Genomic DNA, 22685 nt, shown 5'->3' on the forward strand with positions numbered 1-22685 from the left:
CAATCAGATTTCTTTGCTGGATAAATGGCTTCCATTCACACAATTTTGATGCCAGGAACTCAAAAGCTCACAAACTTGGTCACTGAGTGACTGTGTGTCAAGGTTACAAAAACTGGGTGGAGTCAAAAACAGATTTCCCTGGGAAAATATAAACTGCAGCCCTTCTTCACTGTTAATGACAGGGTTCTCAAACTTTGCATAGTTTATTACTGGGTGACTGGGATTATTATTCAGAAAAGTGGGTGGAGCCTAAAAATGCCAATCAATATTCACCTGTTGATTTTCAAGAGAAATATTAAAATTGCTGCCATTCTTGCACTGTTAATGGCACAAGCCTAAAACCTGGTACAGTTAGTCATTGGGTCGCTGGGGTTCAAATTCAGAAAAGGGGCGGAGCCACAAACAGCCAATCAGATTTGTTTTTATTGATGCCAAGAACCTGAAAGCTCACAAACTTGGTCATTGAGTGACTGTGTGTCCAGGTTACAAAAAGTGGGGAGAGCCAAAAACAAATTTCACTGGGAAAATATAAACCGCAGGCCTTCTTACAATGTTAATTGCAGGGTTTTCAAACTTTGCCCAGATGGTCACTGGGTGATTGAGATTAATATTCAGAGAAGTGGGTGGAGCCTATTTTAGCCAATCATTCACCAAATTCACCCGTTGATTTACAAAGGGAATATTTAAATTGCTGCCATTTTTACACTGTTAAAAGCAGATGCCTCAAACCTGCTATAGATGGTCATTGGGTGACTGGGGTCCAAACACTGGAAAGGGTAGTCACAAACCGTTAATCTGAATTATTTGATCTCTTAGGGAATATACAAATTATTGATGCCAAAGCTCACAAACTTGGTCATTGAGTGTTTGTGTGTTAGGGTTAGAAAAAGTGGGTGGAGCCGACACCAGCCAAATACATACCCGGGCAACGCCGGCTCATCAGCTATTCCTGTAATAAAACGAAGCTGAAAAAGCATAAAATTCAGTCTTTAGCTCTGATAAACAAAAGTCTTCTCAGATGTTATGTAACCGTATTTACATAATACATTTTCAACTCCCAGTAAGCAAAAATATACTAAAAAAAAGATTAGGAATGGTAACATCAAACTTAAAGAAACCTGGGAAAAAACTATTTGAGTGATTTTCTTTGCTTCCTCTGAGCTGAAAGGCAATATTACAGATCACAGAAAATAACTCATGAGAAAAGTTTTGTACAACAGGGTAGATGTACTGTATTCCAGTTTTTACTAAGCCAAAACGACATAAAAGTAGAACAAATTATTTATCAACATATAATACACACTGCAAAATTTTACTGATTTTACTGATATTCATATATATTGAGAATAAAATTAATACTAACTTTTACCAACATTGAAGAAAATGCTTGAACATGTGGAAGTTTGCGGTGAGCAACACAATTTTTTTACTACAAACACTTTGCCACTGAAAGCTCATTAATGAATTAGGTGGACTCCCAAAATATAATCGAAATTGTGAACTTGTGTAAAATTCTCAAGGAACTTCCAGTGGAAGCAGGAAGTTCCATAAAACTGCGACTTACAAGATTCATTTTGGCAAAAAGGTGAATATTGAGAAACAAATAGAATGCAATGGCAATTCGGCTCAAGATCAAGTGCAAGATAAGAAAATGTAGGTTGTTGAGTGCTCTGTTATGTCAGCAAAACTATAAGCTGTTTGTCATGCCATATCACGGGCAATCATTCCAGAAAAATTCACAATCAACACAGAAGATCTTTCTTGCAAATATATTTTCTTCCTTTTGGTATTTTTCCAAATTCTGTGCAGTCTGCTACTCACCAATACACCAGATCCCAGGATCCCACCGAAACACCAAACCTCATCTGATATATGTCCATTGCTGCTGGCAACTTTTCCTCCAGGGAAGAAAAGAAGAATGTTGGCTAGAATACACAGAATGGCGAGGGGGATCAAGGCAATGCCCAGGCATTTTGCGCAATTTCCAAAGCACATGATGATGCAAATTACAGATATTTCTCTCTATAATAGCCTGGAGTGTTCCAGATGTGTTATTCCAACCCAGAATAATTCTTCAGCGACACAGTGTCGCTAGCAAGCTAATATGATGACCTGCCGGATTTGATTTCACTGTGACCTGGCTATTTATATGTCTGTGGCCAATGAAGGCCCATAAATCAGATTACGCATGTAGCAAGTTCAGGATTTACCATGACAACTAACATTCTCTGTTAATATTTAAAAAATGGGATAGTTTCATTGATCTGCCACTCCTTCCTGAAAGAGATACTAAAAAGCTTCCCTTGTTGAAGCCCAAATTTCAACATTCATTGACTTTCCCTGCTGCCCGTAACCTTTATAAATGATTAACTATTGGATGGAAAGTGGAATGCATAGTTTTCTTATACTACTGTAATGTCCGAGAATTCTTTTCAGTTGTTTGATGTGAATCATTTATGGCATTGCAATGCTGCTGAAAAGAAGTGGAAGCACTTTGCACAAATCAGGTAGAAACATGAATCTTTGGCCTGTTTGTTTCCAAGATGCCTTTATAAGACCCACAATAATTGGATTTAACATAATTCAGTTATCGTCTATCTCTAGTAACATTTTTTTTCTGTTACATTTTGGACAGAGTGAGTGAGGGTTGGACTCTCTGTCAGCTTGTTACAGTTGACTGTGTTCCAGTCGGAGAGAAATGTTCTTACTTCCTGTTTACTTGACACTACAGGCTTGATTCCGAGTCCTTAGTATAACTAGGGAAGGAAGGAAGTCACAGAAGCCACTTCCTGTCTGCACAAGAATGAATCAAATGGCTCCCCAACATTGACAATAACAAGAATAAACACTTAAAGCAGAACTGAAAACTGTTTAAAAAGTAAGAGTTTCACCTACCTGGGGCTTCTGCCAGCCCCCTGCAGCCGACCTGTTCCCAAGCAGCCACTCGCCGATGCGCTGGTCCCACGCCGCGGCTCACTTACACTTTGCGCAGTTCGAGTGCACTGCGCCTGCGTGACCCTGGTGGCACGCCTCCTTGTGCACGCTCTCGTAGCCGGACGTGTACTGTGCGGGTGCAGTAGTTATCTTCCTGTACTGTGCCTGCGCAGGGCGCACCTGGCTACAAGAACCCGTACTTGCATACGCGTGGCCAGGGTGCAATGGAGGTTGACTTAGAAGTCGACCTCCATTATGGGAAAAAAGTGAGTTACGGAGGATCAGCCCAGGACTGCGAGGGCACAGGTCGGCTGCAGGGGGCTGGCCGAAGCCCCAGGTAAGTGAAACTCTTCTTTTTAAGCAGTTTTCAGTTCCACTTTAACCATTTCAGCCCGCAGGGATTTTTCACCTTATCCATCGGAGCAATTTTCACCTCCCATTTATTCGCTAATAACTTTATCACTACTTATCACAATTTATTGATCTATATCTTGTTTTTTTCCGCCACTAATTAGGCTTTCTGTGGGTGGTACATTTTGCTAAGAGCCACTTTACCGTAAATGCATTTTAACAGGATTAATAAGAAAAAAATTGAAAAAATTCATTATTTCTCAGTTTTCGGCCATTATAGCTTTAAAATAATCCATGCTACCATAATTAAAACCTATGTATTTTATTTGCCCGTATGTCTCGGTTATTATACCATTTAAATTTTGTCCCTATCACAATGTATGGCGCCAATATTTTATTTGGAAATAAAGGTGCATTTTTTCAGTTTTGCGCCCATCACTATTTACAAGCTTATAATTTAAAAAAATGTTTGTAGTATACCCCCTTCAAAAGCATATTTAAAAAGTTCAGACCCTTAGGTAACGATTTAAGTCTTTTTTTTTATTATTGTAATTTTTTTTTTCCATTAAAAATTTTATTTAGGGAATATTTTGGTGTGAGACATAAACTGTCAATTTTTAATGTTGCTATATGTGGAAATTTTTATGAAAAACATGTGTAGATGTAGTTTTACTATTTGGCCACAAGATGGCCACCTTCATTTTTGGTTTCCTTCCTTGTACTTCTCGCTAAGGCCTCGTTCACATCAGGGCCGTTTCTGTGCGCTTTCCACAGCGCACTGCCCTGTGCATTCAGCAAGGTATTGATTTTTCCATGTAACTAAATGTAGCTGGTTCACATCTATGCGCTGCGCTGAGCAGCGTTACAGAAACGTAGTGTTGCAGGCATTTCTGTGCGTTGAGCTGGAAAGCGCACAGCAATGCAAGTGAATGGGTCCGCTTTTTTAGCGCATAGAAGCGCGTACAAGCGCATAGAAGCGCATGCGTTTTTTACCCCTAATTGGAGAAAAAAATACATTTACATACAAAAACAAAGTTTTATTGACAACTGCTGCGGCTACAGTAAGCAAAACGTGCTTTAAAGAAGCGCAGCGCAACGCACAGAAACGTGGACTAAAGCGCGCACAAGCGCATGCGTTTTTTACCATGCGCTTTAACACGTTTTTCAGCGCAGCAGATGTGAACGAGGCCTAAGCGGAAGTACAAGGGGGATGCGTAAATTCTTCCGGGCAGAAGAACTGAAGCCTCACGGGTGAGCGCTTCGGTTTTTCTGCAGGGGAAAACCATGTTCCCTTTCACTGATCCCAGGGCTACCGGGGGACACCGCGGGGAGGCGGGGGCACGCCGAAGCGCGACACCGCATCAGAGCAGCCGCCCGGACGTGAGCTTCACGTCCGGGCGGCAGAAATGGTTAAAGGATAACTGTAATGAGAGGGATATGGAGGCTGCCATATTCATTTCCCTTTAAGCAATACCAGTTGCCTGGCAATCCTGCTGATCCTCTGCCTCCCTCTAATTCTTTTAGCCATAGACCCTATAAAAGCATGCAGGAGATCAGCTGTTTCTGACATTATTGTTAGAGCTGACTGGATTAGCTGCATGCTTGTTTCTGGTGTTATTCAGACACTTCTGCAGCCAAACAGACTAGCAGGGCTTCCAGGCAACTAGTATTGTTTAAAAGGAAATATATATAGCAGACTCCATATTCTTCTCATTCCAGTTTTGCGTTAAAAGAGGCTGTAAACTTTGACCACTCTATCCAAACTAAAATAAGTGAATTTGGTGGATTGAGTTTTTAAATGTTAATTCTGCCCAAAGATTGCAAAGTCAGAGTGTGGCCAACATTTGCCACACAATGGGCCAGATCCAATTCACTTTTTCTCCAAGTTTTCTCCTAAGCAACATTTTTTACATCTTATCAATCAATAAAAATCTATTAAGCAAGTAAATACTCTGAATAATTTTGACAGTGCTTTGTCACCCACTTTGTGGTACCTTTTCAATTGCAGAGTGCTGAAAAGTTATTTGAAAGGGAAGGTGAAAAATTATCTCCAAGAAGAAACGTAAGGTGGCCACTAACGGTCCAATTTCTAGCAAAAAATCGTTCGAGCGATCAGAAATTCTGATCGGATTGGTTGTAAATAATCTCCATTGGTGGACACAATCGATTATGAATGAGTAAAAAAAATGTCGCCCGAATGAATTTCCGTCAAACCAAAATTTGGATTTTCTCATTAGTTGTGATAGATAGGAAGCAAAGATTGGTTCGTTGATGGTGTAGTGAACGATTTATTACAATATTTCACTTCCGATCAGAATTTCTGATCTCTCGAACAATTTTTCGCTAGAAATTGGACCGTTAGTGGCTACCTTTAGGAGAAAAAGTAAATTGGATTGTGCCCAATATGAAAATATATATACAGTCTTTTCTTTTTTCCCTGCCTGAAAGAGTTCATATCCAGCTATGCATCTGACATACTGTAGCTATAAAATACTTTCCTAAGCAGATAACTGGGCTTTTGACTGCAAGGGATAGATAAAAAGGTCTCTAGTTCATGTATGTTCCCTCTGAGATGCTTTAGACACTGCAATAGAGCAGAGACAATAAAACATTAAATCTACTTTGTAAATGTTTATACATAAAAGAAAACCATAAGAGGTCTAAAAAAAGTCATTTTAGGAGTAGGAGGACAGATTCAATTGATTATATCATCAGTTTATTTTCAAGTTCACTCGGAAATTCTTTTTAACCAAAGTGCCATTTACACAGAGTAAAAGTTGTTTTTTTCCCTCCTTTACTATGTTATTGTAAAGCTTTAATACAATTAATTACCATATTTTTCAGACTATAAAAATATATACTAAACCTGGTACATCCATGGTGAAGGGGCGTCTTGTGGATTATGCCCCCTTTGTACCTCATGCCCCCTTGTACCTCTTGTGACTCCGTATCCTCCTCTGTCCGCCTTGTGTCCTCCTGTGTCCCCCATGTGTCATCCTCTGTCCTCCTTCTGTTTTCCTCTATGTCCCTTTTAGTCCACCTGTGTCCTCTATTTGTCCCCGTGTCCTCTACATGAGTGCAATACAGGGAGTCCCCGACATTGCAGCGGGTTGGAGGTTCATATTGCCAGGCGTTCACAAGTCAGGAACTCCCTGCATTTGGACTAAGATGCAGTGAGTCTTATAGTCCAAAAAATACAGTATATGATTACAGGTTGTAATGTTCCAAAACTTCCTTCAGAAAAGGAATTCGCATATAGTTACTGAAAAACTCATTGTGTGTGTCTTTAGAGAGAGTAGTCTGTCTAATTTGGATGGGACTGGACAGGACCAGAAATGTACAGATTTATGTGTGAACCAAGCCATACAAACGCATCCAAAATTGATGCAAACTGTCAAAACTGATAGAACAGGACTGGACAACTTTTATGTGTAAACACAGCCTTACTTTGACCAGATGAAAACAATACAGTATGTGGGAAATGCCAGTTTATTCACTCTTCACATTAAGATTGAGTTCATTCTATCATTAACATGAAATGTTGATTGTGACCAGCATTTTCTTGACATTTGAATGAACGTTTGAACATATTTTTGGGTGTTTTTTTCTAGCATTTGCTGCAGCTTGTCTAAGGGGAAATAAAGCCCTAATTCCCTATAAACTAAACAAGCTGCGCCCACATCTCCTCCAGCGCCTAGGTATTCTGAGTCCCGTGAAGCAAGTGCTCATGGGAGCTCAGCCTGGGGAGGAGGAGGCTTTTGCTGAAGCATGCACAAGATATCAGAGGCAAGGTGGTGGAGAGGGGAGTGGCATTTTCATAGGCTGAGGGGATGAGATGCAGAGCAGCTTGCCTGTGTAATGATGACAATCACAATATGGCCCCTCTAATTTGATCACAGGAAGAAATAATCATAAACTGTTGAAGCTGTTTGCAGCTAGATTTGTTGTGTAAACCATCTAAACTTTAGATAAGATATATAGACAAGTTACTTGCTATAGATCGTTTTTCATCTCAGATCCACTTTAAAATAAAATGGGTGTATCAATCGGCAATGTGAACTTAAGCCTCAACATTGTTCTGTACAGCGAAAAGAGTGAAGAAAACATTTGATTAGGGCTCCCCCTCTATCACTGAGCAGAAGCTAAAGGGAGCGTGTCATGGACTAAGGAACCACAAGCCTTGTGTTTATGGCAAGTCACAGAATTCTGGCAGTTTTCAGATAATGGTGTGAATCCCCTTTAGAACCGATATCACAAAAAAAAATGGTAAAGTTTAAAATACATGTAAATACCTACACATAGTAAATGTATGCCTCCCAGAGTAAAATGCACTACAGATGACCTTTTTTCAATGTAGCTTTCACTATTACAGTAGATTATCTACATCAGACTGGTTTTGGGCACGTCCATCTCCTTATGTAGGATTCCCAATATTGCCTTTATTTATTACGCAAGCACTCTCTGGAAAAGATCTATACAAAGTTGACAACCAACCTTCATATTTGTTTGATCACTATTTTAGCAGTTCAACAAGGCAACTGCCATTCAGTGCACCAAATCACTACACACTCTGCTCTTTGTCTGCTATACTGGTATTATTAGTGATTCTGCAGATCACATAATCGGGTATAGCGTCTGCATTATTGGTGATTCTGCAGATCACCACATAATCAGACATCTGAGCTACGACACCCAACCGTTACACACCTACTTCCTGTTAACTACAAGTCCTGTCTCCTCTAGTAGAATCTTTAATTCAGGAATGCTAGTAAGCAGGGCTGGCTTCACCATAAGGCAGTGTAGGCACATGCCTGCAGCCTCCTGATGATGGAAAGGTGGCTCCCTCCCCTCCCTGGGTGCCTCCCTGTCTTCTTCCCCATGCAGATTCCCAAGTAAAGTTTAAATGACCCTTTGAGAAAGACGAAAGCCGGCAAAATGTCGGGGGAGCTGCACGTTCCTGCATGGGACGCCACACCGTCCCAACCTCCATCCCGGCAAGCACTACAGGTCTGTGAAAGGGCCCTTATCATCCCCATGCATGCCGTCCAGTCACGCTGACCGGGACTGCCACTGCTTGGACCTGTAGTTTGCCGCCTCACCCACCAATCATCCAATGCCCGCATCGCAGTTGAAGGAATCCAGGAGTCTGAGCTCTGCACCAGACTGCCACAGGTGACTTTGAAGTACCACTGTTTTCTGCACACTCAAGGACTATGGATTTGGTGAGACAAGCCTAACACTCTGCATTTATGCTTTATGCTGCTGCATGTCGCTTGCTGCCTGTTTCCACTACGTCATCCTGCCTTTGCGTATCTCGTTCCCACTGCTGCTGGGTTACAGTGGGCTGCTGTGCTGTGCCTAACATCTTTTGACTTTGGACATATTATTGAACTTTTAACACTAGGAACACTGGTGGACTCAGGAACGTATGTAATCCCTGTTTTTGATGGTTGTCTATAGAGACTTTACTATATATACTAGCAGGATTGTTTGGATTCTCAACCTGAAGCATGGTCACCTTCTATGCATTTCTGCTATAGATCAACGTGGTTTCAACTTAGAGTTGGATGCAGGCGGATGAATGTGTATGTGAGGTTGTGCTGTGTTGGGTGAGTTGTGACGGGGTGGCTATCCCATCCCATGTGCTTTTTAATTGATTTCTACAGTCATATAATTTTTCAATAAAGTTTGATATTACTTTTTAGAATTACTATTAGCTCATCTAGTTATTTTTTTTTTTGTTTTCATGTGAGTGGGGGTTGCATGTCCTGCAGTTGAAACTTTTCCACTGCCAATTTTTTTGAATATTAAATGGCAGCACGGTGGCGTAGTGGTTAGCGCTCTTGCCTTGCAGCGCTGGGTCCCCGGTTCGTATCCCAGCCAGGGCACTATCTGCAAAGAGTTTGTATGTTCTCTCCGTGTCTGCGTTTGGTTTCCTCCGGGCACTCCGGTTTCCTCCCACATTCCAAAAACATACGGATAAGTTAATTGGCTCCCCCTAAAATTGGCCCTAGACTACAGTACTTACACTACATAATATAGACATATGGCAATGGTAGGGATTAGATTGTGAGCTCCTTTGAGGGACAGTTAGTGACAAGATATATATATATACACTGTACAGCGCTGCGTAATATGTCGGCACTATATAAATACTAAATAATAATAATAATAATAAATGAGAGTTTACTCACCTGACTCTCAGCATTCCACTGATGAGATCTACCTTCAACTGGGGAAACCTCGAGCTACCGAATAGTTTGGGGTCACCTCTAGAACTTAATACTGAGAGAACCTCTGGCTACCTCATACTAAATGGCACCTGTAGCTACCTATGCCAGGAAAGGGAGAAGTGGCCGCTGGGACAGCCAGCACATTTGCGGTGCAGTTTGGTGGGGGTTTGTAGGTTCATGGCAGGCAAAGTCTAGGGTGCCAGGAAATCTGTGCCTATAGGCTCATGTGATGTAAATCGGCGCCTGCTACAAAGTGTTGTCTTCCTGTTTCTTCTTGTTTTGGGTGTCACATGGTCACATTTCATTGACCGGCCCTCAGGGCCGATTTTCTGGCAAAGCCACATAGGCCATGGCCTAGGGCACCAGAAATTTAGGGGCAGCTCAGTGAGGGGCTGTAAAGCTGTTTTATGCAGCCATCCCTATCTACAAAGACAGCTTTATCCTTTGAACTCTCTGTCCTGTACTTGTGTCGTCCCTGGAAGACCTGTAAGCTCTGTCCTGCAGGTACACATCAGCCTAACTCTCATGGTGACACAATGGGTCCATCATTAATGAGATGGCAAACATAACATAACATTTCTTAAGGAAAACATAACTAATAATCTATACTGGTATTACTGAAATAGTTATTGTCTGTGACATCCAATGATGGAAAGTAAGTAGAAATCTCATTGGGGCACACAGAGATAACAACCAGACGGTACAGTTGGCCTTGGGTGGTAAAAAGTACAAATCCGGCCCTGCCGGCCCTCCAGCTGAAACCAAAGAAGACACAAAGCAAGCTGTACTCTGGTTCCAAGTACATTTGGCTAATGAAATAGGTATATTGCCCAACACTTTACTTCTGTCTACTGTTTATATTGACTTTATCCTGACCAGCAATGAGTGAAACTGATGCAGCCTGTCAGTGGTTAACTTGCCTCTGTTGCTGGTGCGCTGCACTCTGCTCTCCATCTACCTGGCACTTCCTCCTTCACAGCTGGGAGTCAAAGAGATGGAGAGCAATGTGGAGCGCAGTGGTGAGACGCGGCGACATAGGTGAGTTGCAATTGCATCCACTAATAGCACAGTTGAATTTGGGAGAAGGCGAATATCAGTTTCGGAACATCACTCACCTCCTCCTGTCTATGCTATTGCCTTCTGCTGTACTAAAGTAACGGTGCAATCCCTGCAGAGTATGGTGCAGTCCTTTTTGGTGCTGTTTCTGGGCTTGGCAGTGCACTATTATAAATTGCGCATGTCTCTGAAAGCAGTTGACAATCAGCTGTTTCAGAGGCTGAAAGTTCCATTGCGCATGCGAGTAAGGTGGGGATAGCATGATGATGCAATATGGTTGCGTCATTAGGTTTAGGGGACTATAATAACTAAGGGCATACCGACATAACACTGGCGTGAGAATGGGAGAAGAACGCACTGTGCTGGATTTGTAAGAGGCAGCTTCCGTTTTCAGCACTGACTGCCTGTGACAGATGCACGGCGTACGACAGAGAGAGGTACAACCCTATCTTTGGGTGATGGTGGTGGGTGAAGAGGGGGGAGTTAAAGCATGCAGGCTGCTTCAGCACCGTGGGAAGGGGTGAGAGACAGGCACCGTCCCCTTCCTAGCTATAAGTCATCAAATTTAGGACTGATTCGCATATAAGGTGACCCCTACACTTCTATGTTGTTAGTCAGGCCAAAATTTCTCAACTTACAGCAGACTATATACGGTAATAAGAAATACATTGTAGAAATGCAAAATTAATCAGTGTTGAGGCTCGTTAGCCAGATTTATAAATTCAAGTGCAAGGTATGCAAAGTATGAACAATGAACAGCCAATGAGCCTTTCTTAAAAAGAATGCCAAAAATTTAATGCAATTATATAAATTAGGTGAGTGCAGTAATAAGGGTAAGGGTGTTTAAACAAGAATTTCTGAAAAGAGCACCTGTCCTGGCTCTATTGATAATAAAAGTAGAGGGAGCTAAGGGCCACATGGGGCGCTCAAGCTACTGCTTGGCAACAACAACTCTACTTCTAAATAAATAAAGATGACAAAGAGGATGAGATAATATAGCAGGTAACAATATTTTGCAGAATGTGACGCTTTGTATACAGTGTTATAAAGTACAACATGTAAAAATGTGCTTTTGTACATCAGAACGGTCAGTCAGAGTCATGCAGACTCATCATCCATATCTCGCCTTTCTTCCTGTCTTCACAACATTTGGACTTAATTCATGGGAGACTCGCAGTGCAAATATCACTTATTAGACTGGGCCTTCATTCTGCGTAAAATACAAAGATAAAAGAATGTTATTTCCATTGCTGTTATCAAAGTGTAATGTATGTTACACACTTCTAGCTTATCTTCAGGTTCACATACTTCACATACAATGATGTTAGGGCTGTAATGTTGCATTAAAAAACAAAACTGTTGCCATACTATTTACAAAGAAGCAATAGGTCTCATTGCTAGTGTCACATCACGTCTTTCCACAAGAATAGCTGAGCCATCTCCCAGGGCGTTTGTATTGTCACGTCGCCGGTGAGTTGGGCGCCAGGAGAGCCAAATGACAGCTCTCCTTGCTGTTGCAAATTTAATGGTGGTGCGAAATACTATTCCCCCTCCTAGTTGTCGCAACTCAGAGTGAGATGTAATCCAGGGTCAGGCATTCACTGGAGCCCCCTAACACTCTCTGCGCAGCATAACATTGCTGCTATGGGGCGCCTGGTTTTGGCGCCTGGCGGTGAGCTCTGTGAACCAAAACCACCTGCTTCGCAAGCAGGACCATAACTACAAGTCAAAAGGGCCATCCATAAAAACTTTGTGGCAAACCCTATATCCAGACCCCTCCCATGTAAAGTAATGTCACGTCCACCTACTCTCACACTATTGCCATTTTTCCCCATTGTTCCATTTCTCCCCCTCAACTGTTTCAACCTACTTCTGCTACCCGTGCAAAGAGCAGAGGAAAGCAGGGCCGGGTCATCCACAAGGCTAAACTAGGTAGCTGCCTAGGGCCTGGAGAGAGTCTGGGAGCCTGGTGGCCCCCACCCAATTTAGCTAAAAATGCCAGGTAGCCATTATCGGTGGACAAAAAATTCTATCTTGCCTAGGACTCCATTTCATCTTAATCCTTTTCTCTCCTCTCATCTCATTCCATCTGCCCCATTCCCCCTCACCTCTGCCTTGTCCAAAGGTTGGTCCAGCACTGAGGTGAGCGCTGGATCAGTATGAAGACTGGTGTGCAGACCTGAAAAGAGGGCGAGTGAGGCAAGACTAGAGGAGAGGAATGATGTGCATAGTGGGTGGTAGACATGTAAATACAGTACATAACCAGTACCAGTGACTTCCTGTGAACTCTCTATGACCAGTGAAGCCCGCAGAGCCCCCCAGCAGCTGTAGGACCGTGTTCTTTCACTCTCATTGCTCACTCAAATTGGCACTGAAGCATCATGTGACCTATATGTACTCAATAGGGAGACAGCAGCAAAAAGTCATCTGATAAACAGGTTTGCTTTGTGTGCTGTACCCTCACGTTCTCTGTGACTGCAGCAGCAGAAGGAGACAAACAATTTGATTGCATGCAGACCAGCAGAACAGTCAGTTGATAAACTGCTAGTGGTGGCTGGCGATACTACAGGCTATGATATCTGTTTCACAGTCTTGTACCCAAGCCATTAAAAAGTTTAAACAGAAAATGCTTGCCCAAGAAAAGGGTAGCCTCTGGATTCTATAGAGGTTTCCCACATCATCCTCCAGTCCCCATTGCAGAGCACCCCTGAAGATTATTGACAAGGGCTTGTCGGTAATTACAATCAGTAATCAGTAGCCACGCTACTTTTCAGACGTAAGTAGCACCCACATGAGCACCTCTGCGACTGCGCAGTAAAGCGTGCTACTGTGCAGGCGTAGCCATGCTGAGGTGGGTTCAGCATGACCACGCTTATGCCAGAAGAGGCGCGTGGCCCAGATATTAAGTAGGGCCTTGGTAAGCGGCCAGGTAATGGAGGACAGCGTGGGATGCCTCTAGAGGACTCATAGTCTTCCCTCTCCATAGGTAAGTATTTGCTTTTTAAACTTATTTACACCCCAGGCTCTCTTTAAGTAAGCTTTTACCTACCCCATCTTCCCGAAAACCTCATGGATCTTATGCCAGTTAGCTAGCCACTGGGGAAGATACTGACTCAAAATTCTCTAACTTGAGATTTGACTTCTCAGTTGAGCCACACTTATTTATATGTAGTTGGAGAAGTTACAAATATTGGCATGGCTCATGCTACTGGATAAATAAGAGTATATAAGAGCTAAATCTGCCATCTTACCCCACCACAGCAGCTGCAGCACTTGCAGTCTCCACATATTGTTCCTATTAGACCATTGATAACTTGTATAGCACAGAGGACACCTTGTACCAAGCTCATAATCAGGAGCATGCAGAAGAGGGTCAAGTTCCAAGTGATGATGACCGCTGTGTCAAACGTTACTTTGTCTCCATCAGTTTTTTTCAGGCAGTCGTCCCATATTGTGTGGTTACCAAGGTAATTCCTTTAAACAAAAGACAAGTGTCAAAAACAGGAAAATGTGTTCTCTCTAAAGCAATAGCATGAGTATATTGTAGGTAATGGCATCGGCACACTCAGTCTCACTTTAAGTAGTCATACATCCGGCGATGATGGGCAGATTCAACCAAGAGACAAATCTCTCACTGAACGAATCTGATTAGAGAGAGCTCTCTCGGCTGCCCATACACTGCAGGCCGATTCCCGATGGATTTCATACTGAAATTGACCCAAAATTGGCCTTGTAACTCCGCCTCGCTGGCCCGACGCTGTACTCCCTAATGTCAAATGTGCACACACACCCCTCCCCCCCGGTGCACTATACTTTACCTCTACGTGTCCACTGATGGCTCCGGGTTCCATCCACAATCCCCATGCACGCGCCCCACGTGGTTGACGTCACACAGGATAATAATTATCAAATCGGATATATCGATCGGCCGCCAAGTCAATAGATAAATGGCCACCATTGCTCTGAATTATGTACAAACTCAAAATGTTATAGTTTTTTTATTTTTTTTTACCATTTTACCTTTTTTTCCATAGAAGATGATTCTCAGAAATACTTAATAAATACTCAATAAAACAGTCTGTGTTATGTTTAATTGACAAAAGAGAAAAGGTCATGCCTCACCAATGCTGGTGTTTCTCCAGTACTACAATGTAACCAGATTGTTCTGAAGGTAAAGGAAACCTGAGTAGCCTCCCAAAAATCTAACTTATTGTAGAACAGCACGATACACACTGGGGTAGAGTTCATGGTGTATCACCATCTTTACTATGGCTAAGCCCATTATAGCATGACAATTAGCTAAACTAGAAGGTGGAGGGGTTCTGATGGAAATGAATGGATGAGTGAGCCCTCTGCAGATCCCCCATTCTCTCTATTTTGCTGCAATCAAGATGGTTGGGATCTCAGCTGATGTCACTTTACAAATGGGTTGGGGATGGACCAAAGGGGCTCATCCAGCAAGACTTTACAAACAGACCACTTGGCTTGCATTGTGACCCGGATTACATTGCATTATGTGATCCCCCTTATATCCTCCACACCCTTATGGACTGTATTTCCAAACCCCATATACCCTTACCTTAATTCCACAACCACACCCTCCGATGCTAATGCTAATGTTTTGCTTTGGCAATGCTAAATGTATTTGGTCCTGCGAATTAAAGAGAACTCGAGGTGGGGTTCCCATAAATCACAGCCGCGCTGTCGACACACAGCGTGTCGCAGCGGGCTGTGTTTATCTCTGTACTGTCAGTCTGCCGCTCCCCCCACCTCCTGCATAGCTCCGGTCCCCGCCCGCATCCCTTCCCTCCCCGCTAATTGGAGGGAAGGGACGCAGGCAGGGACAAGAGCTATGTAGGAGGCGGGGGGAGCACAAAGAGTGACAGTACAGCCCGCACAGCGCGGCTGTGATTTATGGGGGATTGCAGAGCGCAGGGGGAACTTAGGGGGGATTGAAATAGCAACAGAGGCTGGGCAGTATAAGCAGACCCAGCCTCTGTACGTGGATTGCATTGTCAGAACCCCGCCTTTTGTAAAATGTAAATTCATAAAGGATGTTATCACATGGCAAGCTGAAATTATCAAGCAGTGAGGTAAATCACCAACTTGTGAGGTCAGCAAATGTCAATTCATCAAGATTACAGCATGCGGTAAAGCCCAGTATCATGTTCAATCATTACCGGCAGCTCTCCTGTGTCAGAAACGTGCGGGAGCTGTGACTCAAAGAAGCAGAGAGGGATTACCTACGATTGACAGGAGCAGAGATCGAATAGCAAAGCCTCTGTCTCCTGCAAGTCCCTGTGATAGGATCCAAAGCCTTCTTGGGAAGGTCTGGCTTCTCTACCCCCCAGGCAGTGGAGGAGAGAGTTCCAGAAGAAAAGAGAAATAAAAATGTTATGTCGCCGCGCTGTGATTCAATGTGAAACAGTTCCACTTAATTGGCAGCAAGGTAATTAATTGGGGTTTTACACTCTCATCCCCTTCGAGCAATATATGAAGAAATATATATAATACCTGCGCCTTTACATATCAATTATGCAATTTGGAGTTAATAAAATGTAAATTTATTCAAAATACACCAGTAGTCTTAAAAGTTAATCTCAATAAATCCCACACATAAATTCATACCTATTCAATAAATGCACTAATCAATACTGGCCAGTATCAAATAACTTGCTGTGCACTGCAGTGCTAAAATATGAAAAAATGACTAAAAAATGCCTAAAAAATGCCTAGAAAATGACTGAAGTCTCTTCCCTTGCTGACATACAGCTTCTTCTGAGAGTAATCAGTTTGGTATTATATAGTTCGCTGACATGCAACTTCTTCTAAAAATGATCAGTTGTTCCAATGGTAGGGTTAAGGAAGATGAAAGATGAAAAAATGACTAAAAAATGCCTAGAAAATGACTAAAAAATGCCTAAAAAATGCCTAGAAAATGACTGAAGTTCCTTCCCTTGCTGACATACAGCTTCTTCTGAGAATAATCAGTTTGGTATTATATAGTTCGCTGACATGCAACTTCTTCTAAAAATGATCAGTTGTTCCAATGGTAGGGTTAAGGCTTTTGATAGCCCACACACTCACGGTTCCGTTGCTTAGCTTGGATACTTCCTTTAGTGTTCGTCCACTCAAGTCTGTAGCAGTTTTCTAGACTGGGGAGGAGTGGGTCAGGCTGCGTTCCCAGCAACTAACGATCGTTGTTACACAGGTCCCGGCCGGAGACCCGCTGCTTGAGGTTCGTGCAGCACACGGGGAGAGCTCCGATATGCGTGTTTGGAGTTGTGGGTGACGTCACCACTCTGCTTCCAATTGCCGACCGGTTTCAGTAGGCACGCCTACCTTCGTCAGGGCTTGCTCTATTGGATACTCCCCCGCTATTTCATAGCCACTGGGACATGCCTCCTCCTTCAACTCCTCACATAGGTACCGCCTTGTTTGCTAAAATGCAAACAATTCTATGTCCAAGTTTAACCCTTTCGGCGCTAGACTGTCTAGTGTGAATATCCATTGTGATTCGGCTCGGGACATTTTTTTAATATAATCTCCTCCTCGCCAGTCCTTCTCTACTTTTTGAAGCGCAACAAACTTCAAAGTATTTAGTGTACCCAAAGGGCAATCTTTAAAATGTTTGCTTAGCGGATGTTTACTTTTACCACCTTTAATGTGGCTAACGTGTTCTCCAATTCTTTCCAATAATTTCCTCTTAGTCCTCCCCACATACTGTTTTTTGCATCCACATTCTATAACGTAAATTACACCAGATGTTTCACAGTTCAAATTTCCGCTTATCTTAAACTCCTCCCCAGTAACATTGGATGTAAAACCACTGATTGGTGCTGCTTTTCTCGTGTTCCTGCACGGAAAACAAAAGCCACATCTCTTAAATGTCCCATCCTTTTTCACCACTGTTGGTTGTATTTCAGTCACCGTTGGGGCAATCATATTCTTTAAATTAGAGGCCCTCTTAAAAATCAACTTCGGTCTCTCTGTCAGTATGCCATTTAAAGTTTTATCCTGCTGCAATATATGCCAATGGGTTTCTATTACCTTCCTAATGTCCCTCGATTGATCACTGTACTGCAGTAAAATCCCCAATGGGGGTGTGGATTCAATTTTACTTTTTTCTTTCAATAAATCGTTTCTATTCAGAGTTCTTACATTTCTTATATCATCCTGCAGCCTTTGCTCATCATACTTCTTTTCAGCGAATCTTTGTTTCAATACATCAGCCTGTTCATCAAAAATAGATACATCAGTACAGTTCCTTCTTATTCTAGTGAACTGATTCCTCGGAACATTGCTCAACCACTTAAATAAATGGCAACTGTCTCTCAAAATATAACTATTTGTGTCAACCCTTTTAAAATAAGTCTTTGTTTTCACCTCATTACGTTCAATATAAATCTCTAGATCCAAATAGTTAACCCTCTCCTCACTATATTCACAAACAAAATTCAAATTGAAATCATTTTTCACATTCAACCATTCCACAAACACCTTCAGTTTCTCCTCCCCCCCCTTCCATACAAAAAGCGTGTCATCTATGAACCGCTTCCAAAGGACGAGGTCCGCACCGGGGCCCCCCGGCCCCCCCAAAATAGTCTCCTCCCAGTAGGCCATAAATAAGTTAGCGAACCCCGGCGCGAACCTCGTCCCCATCGCGGTCCCCACCCTCTGCAGGTAATATTTGGAATCATGCATAAAATAATTATGAGTTAGTATAAACAATATAGCTTCTTCTATGAATTCAATTTGTTCTTTTTGCATCGTTGTCATTTTTTCCAGGAAGTGTGACACTGCCATAGTTCCCAACTTATGATCAATAACTGTGTATAATGAACTTATATCGGCTACACACAGGATGTACCCTGGTTTCCATTCAATATCCCCCAAAATCCGTAAAATATGTCCGGTATCTTTGACATATGAGTCAGTCTTAATTACTACTTTCTGCAAGTATTCATCAATGTATTCTGATAAATTTGAGGTCAGTGACCCAATCCCTGAGATGATAGGTCTCCCGGGTGGGTCACTGACCCTCTTGTGTATTTTCGGCAAATGATAATATACCGGTAATCGCGGATGTTGTTGGATTAAATAATCAAATTCCTTTTCCATTAATATACCTTGTTCTTTACCTTTTCTTAATAGGGTTTCCATTTCCCCCTGGAATTTCTGACTGGGGTTATTGTTAAGAATCTCATATGTTTTTTTGTCCTGCAGTTGTCTATTCGCTTCTTTCATGTATTCAGTGGTGTCTTGAACAACAACCCCCCCCCCCCCTTATCTGCAGGTCTTACCACTATGGATGGATCCTCTCTCAAAGTTTTAATTGCCTTCTTTTCCTCGGCTGTCAAATTAGAGTTCTTTTTTAATTTAATTTTCCTCATATCTCTCAAAACCATATTTTCAAAAGTGATCATAGAGTCACTCATTTCATAAGTGGGGTTAAATTTCGATCTTTCTTTCAAATTGGTGTGCATATAAACATCTCTATTTAAATTCATTATTGGTTCTTTCTTTAAAAAATATTTTTTTAGGCACAATTGTCGCATGTATTTCTTAATGCCGACAAAAGTGTCAAACTTGTTCAGTTTATTAGTTGGGGCAAAATTCAATCCCTTCTTTAGCAGTGTTACTTCCGATTTGTTCAAACTTCGATTGCTGAGATTAAATATCCCATTTCTTATTTCTTTTGGTCCCATGTTTACTTCATCCTTTTCATTTATTTTTTATTTTTTACCACGGCCCCTCCCCCTACTGCCTCTAGCTTTGGCTCCTCTGCCCTTCCCCTGTATAAAAAATGGTTCGTAATTCTATTACTTTGCACCCCACTCTGACTATGATGTGGCGTTTTCATGTTAGATCTTAATTCCATTTTTCTTTTTTCTGGGGCTTTGCCTCTCTGGTCTAGCACTGTTCTATAATCTATAAAGTTTAAGGATCTCCTCGGGGCCTCCTGAGTATTAGTTAGGGGTTGAAATTTATTGTGTGTTGGAATCTGTACAATTACATTGGTTTCCAAAGGTATTGGTGGTTTGTCCAACCCTATAGCCGTTATATCCACTAAATGGTCTTTACTACCAAAGCTAATTCTACCCTTTGTCCTTTTGCTACTCGTCTTATTCTTCTTTTCCTCCACTGTTCTAACAACCTTCTTTGGTGTCTGTACTCTAACCCCCTCCCCCCTCCCCTCCCCCTGATTGGTCTCCAATTCGTACTGTTCTGAGATGGCTTTCTCCCCATTAATTTCTAGATCTTCCTTGCTTGTGCTCTCTGTTTTCAAATTCTTCTCCCCAATTGGTGTCTGGTCTGGTGTCGCTACATACTCATCTAAGACCACTAACTGTGTTTCACTAGTGTCTTGTATTTCCTGACTGTCCACTTCCTGCTCACCTCCCCTGCACCTAAATGGTTGCAAATCTTCACAATGTACTGAATCTCTTGTGAATTTCTTTAATTTCCTCTGCATAATCTCTTCCTCCATTCTAATTAACCTCCCCTGTATACTCCAATCTAAATTCTTAAAGGTCTCGTTATCTGCAAACGATTCTAATTTCCCATAGAGACTCCTAACTTCCTCACTTCTCGCCATAACCTGCATCTCCCGCACTTCTTTAACAAACTCCAGTACTTGCATAGAAAATGATTTAAACATCCTGTCCCAACTTTCCTGAATTTCTTCTGTGTGTAAATCATAAGCTAAATTTTTATAAACTTCTAAACCAGGTGGACACTTCCCCTGCTCCCTGTATCTATCAAGTGTATAAATTTCCCAAAGATTCTTAGTTTCTTGGGTTAGTAATTTCTCAAGTTTGCGGCAATTGTACTTAATTACATCATCATCATGATTGTTAATTGGTCTTTCATTCCCTGAATGGAAAAACGATTCAATCCTACTCAATCTATCTTCCCTGTATTTCCACAGGTCTGAGCTATAGTCAAAAATATTATTAGAATTGTCCTCCATCATACCAGCTGCTGGCAACAGTATGAGAGTAAACTAAATATAAAAATAAAAATGTTATGTCGCCGCGCTGTGATTCAATGTGAGAAAGTAGTAATTAAGACTGACTCATATGTCAAAGATACCGGACATATTTTACGGATTTTGGGGGATATTGAATGGAAACCAGGGTACATCCTGTGTGTAGCCGATATAAGTTCATTATACACAGTTATTGATCATAAGTTGGGAACTATGGCAGTGTCACACTTCCTGGAAAAAATGACAACGATGCAAAAAGAACAAATTGAATTCATAGAAGAAGCTATATTGTTTATACTAACTCATAATTATTTTATGCATGATTCCAAATATTACCTGCAGAGGGTGGGGACCGCGATGGGGACGAGGTTCGCGCCGGGGTTCGCTAACTTATTTATGGCCTACTGGGAGGAGACTATTTTGGGGGGGCCGGGGGGCCCCGGTGCGGACCTCGTCCTTTGGAAGCGGTTCATAGATGACACGCTTTTTGTATGGAAGGGGGGGGAGGAGAAACTGAAGGTGTTTGTGGAATGGTTGAATGTGAAAAATGATTTCAATTTGAATTTTGTTTGTGAATATAGTGAGGAGAGGGTTAACTATTTGGATCTAGAGATTTATATTGAACGTAATGAGGTGAAAACAAGGACTTATTTTAAAAGGGTTGACACAAATAGTTATATTTTGAGAGACAGTTGCCATTTATTTAAGTGGTTGAGCAATGTTCCGAGGAATCAGTTCACTAGAATAAGAAGGAACTGTACTGATGTATCTATTTTTGATGAACAGGCTGATGTATTGAAACAAAGATTCGCTGAAAAGAAGTATGATGAGCAAAGGCTGCAGGATGATATAAGAAATGTAAGAACTCTGAATAGAAACGATTTATTGAAAGAAAAAAGTAAAATTGAATCCACACCCCCATTGGGGATTTTACTGCAGTACAGTGATCAATCGAGGGACATTAGGAAGGTAATAGAAACCCATTGGCATATATTGCAGCAGGATAAAACTTTAAATGGCATACTGACAGAGAGACCGAAGTTGATTTTTAAGAGGGCCTCTAATTTAAAGAATATGATTGCCCCAACGGTGACTGAAATACAACCAACAGTGGTGAAAAAGGATGGGACATTTAAGAGATGTGGCTTTTGTTTTCCGTGCAGGAACACGAGAAAAGCAGCACCAATCAGTGGTTTTACATCCAATGTTACTGGGGAGGAGTTTAAGATAAGCGGAAATTTGAACTGTGAAACATCTGGTGTAATTTACGTTATAGAATGTGGATGCAAAAAACAGTATGTGGGGAGGACTAAGAGGAAATTATTGGAAAGAATTGGAGAACACGTTAGCCACATTAAAGGTGGTAAAAGTAAACATCCGCTAAGCAAACATTTTAAAGATTGCCCTTTGGGTACACTAAATACTTTGAAGTTTTATGCGCTTCAAAAAGTAGAGAAGGACTGGCGAGGAGGAGATTATATTAAAAAAATGTCCCGAGCCGAATCACAATGGATATTCACACTAGACAGTCTAGCGCCGAAAGGGTTAAACTTGGACATAGAATTGTTTGCATTTTAGCAAACAAGGCGGTACCTATGTGAGGAGTTGAAGGAGGAGGCATGTCCCAGTGGCTATGAAATAGCGGGGGAGTATCCAATAGAGCAAGCCCTGACGAAGGTAGGCGTGCCTACTGAAACCGGTCGGCAATTGGAAGCAGAGTGGTGACGTCACCCACAACTCCAAACACGCATATCGGAGCTCTCCCCGTGTGCTGCACGAACCTCAAGCAGCGGGTCTCCGGCCGGGACCTGTGTAACAACGATCGTTAGTTGCTGGGAACGCAGCCTGACCCACTCCTCCCCAGTCTAGAAAACTGCTACAGACTTGAGTGGACGAACACTAAAGGAAGTATCCAAGCTAAGCAACGGAACCGTGAGTGTGTGGGCTATCAAAAGCCTTAACCCTACCATTGGAACAACTGATCATTTTTAGAAGAAGTTGCATGTCAGCGAACTATATAATACCAAACTGATTATTCTCAGAAGAAGCTGTATGTCAGCAAGGGAAGGAACTTCAGTCATTTTCTAGGCATTTTTAGGCATTTTTTAGTCATTTTCTAG

At 42.0% G+C, this 22685-nt stretch overlaps 2 protein-coding genes across 3 annotated transcripts in view; both read right to left on the minus strand.

Moving 5' to 3' along the window:
- LOC137570536 (transmembrane 4 L6 family member 4-like) overlaps nucleotides 1-2142 on the minus strand; it is a 32219-nt gene extending 30077 nt beyond the window's left edge. The window contains exon 1 of the mRNA XM_068279229.1: nucleotides 1822-2142. Within this exon, the coding sequence (XP_068135330.1) occupies nucleotides 1822-1995 (174 nt within the window). The 5' untranslated portion in view covers nucleotides 1996-2142. The remainder of the gene's footprint in view (nucleotides 1-1821) is intronic.
- Nucleotides 2143-11262: 9120 nt separating this feature from the next.
- Nucleotides 11263-22685, minus strand: part of LOC137571518 (transmembrane 4 L6 family member 4-like) — a 36951-nt gene continuing 25528 nt past the window's right edge. For both annotated transcript variants that reach the window (XM_068280744.1, XM_068280743.1), the window contains exons 4-5: nucleotides 13826-14048; nucleotides 11263-11784 (exon numbers count right to left, since the gene is read on the minus strand). In XM_068280744.1, the coding sequence (XP_068136845.1) occupies nucleotides 11767-11784; nucleotides 13826-14048 (241 nt within the window). In that variant the 3' untranslated portion in view covers nucleotides 11263-11766. The remainder of the gene's footprint in view (nucleotides 11785-13825; nucleotides 14049-22685) is intronic.

Source organism: Hyperolius riggenbachi, chromosome 4, assembly GCF_040937935.1.
Source record: "Hyperolius riggenbachi isolate aHypRig1 chromosome 4, aHypRig1.pri, whole genome shotgun sequence".
Taxonomy (NCBI): Eukaryota; Metazoa; Chordata; class Amphibia; order Anura; family Hyperoliidae; genus Hyperolius; species Hyperolius riggenbachi.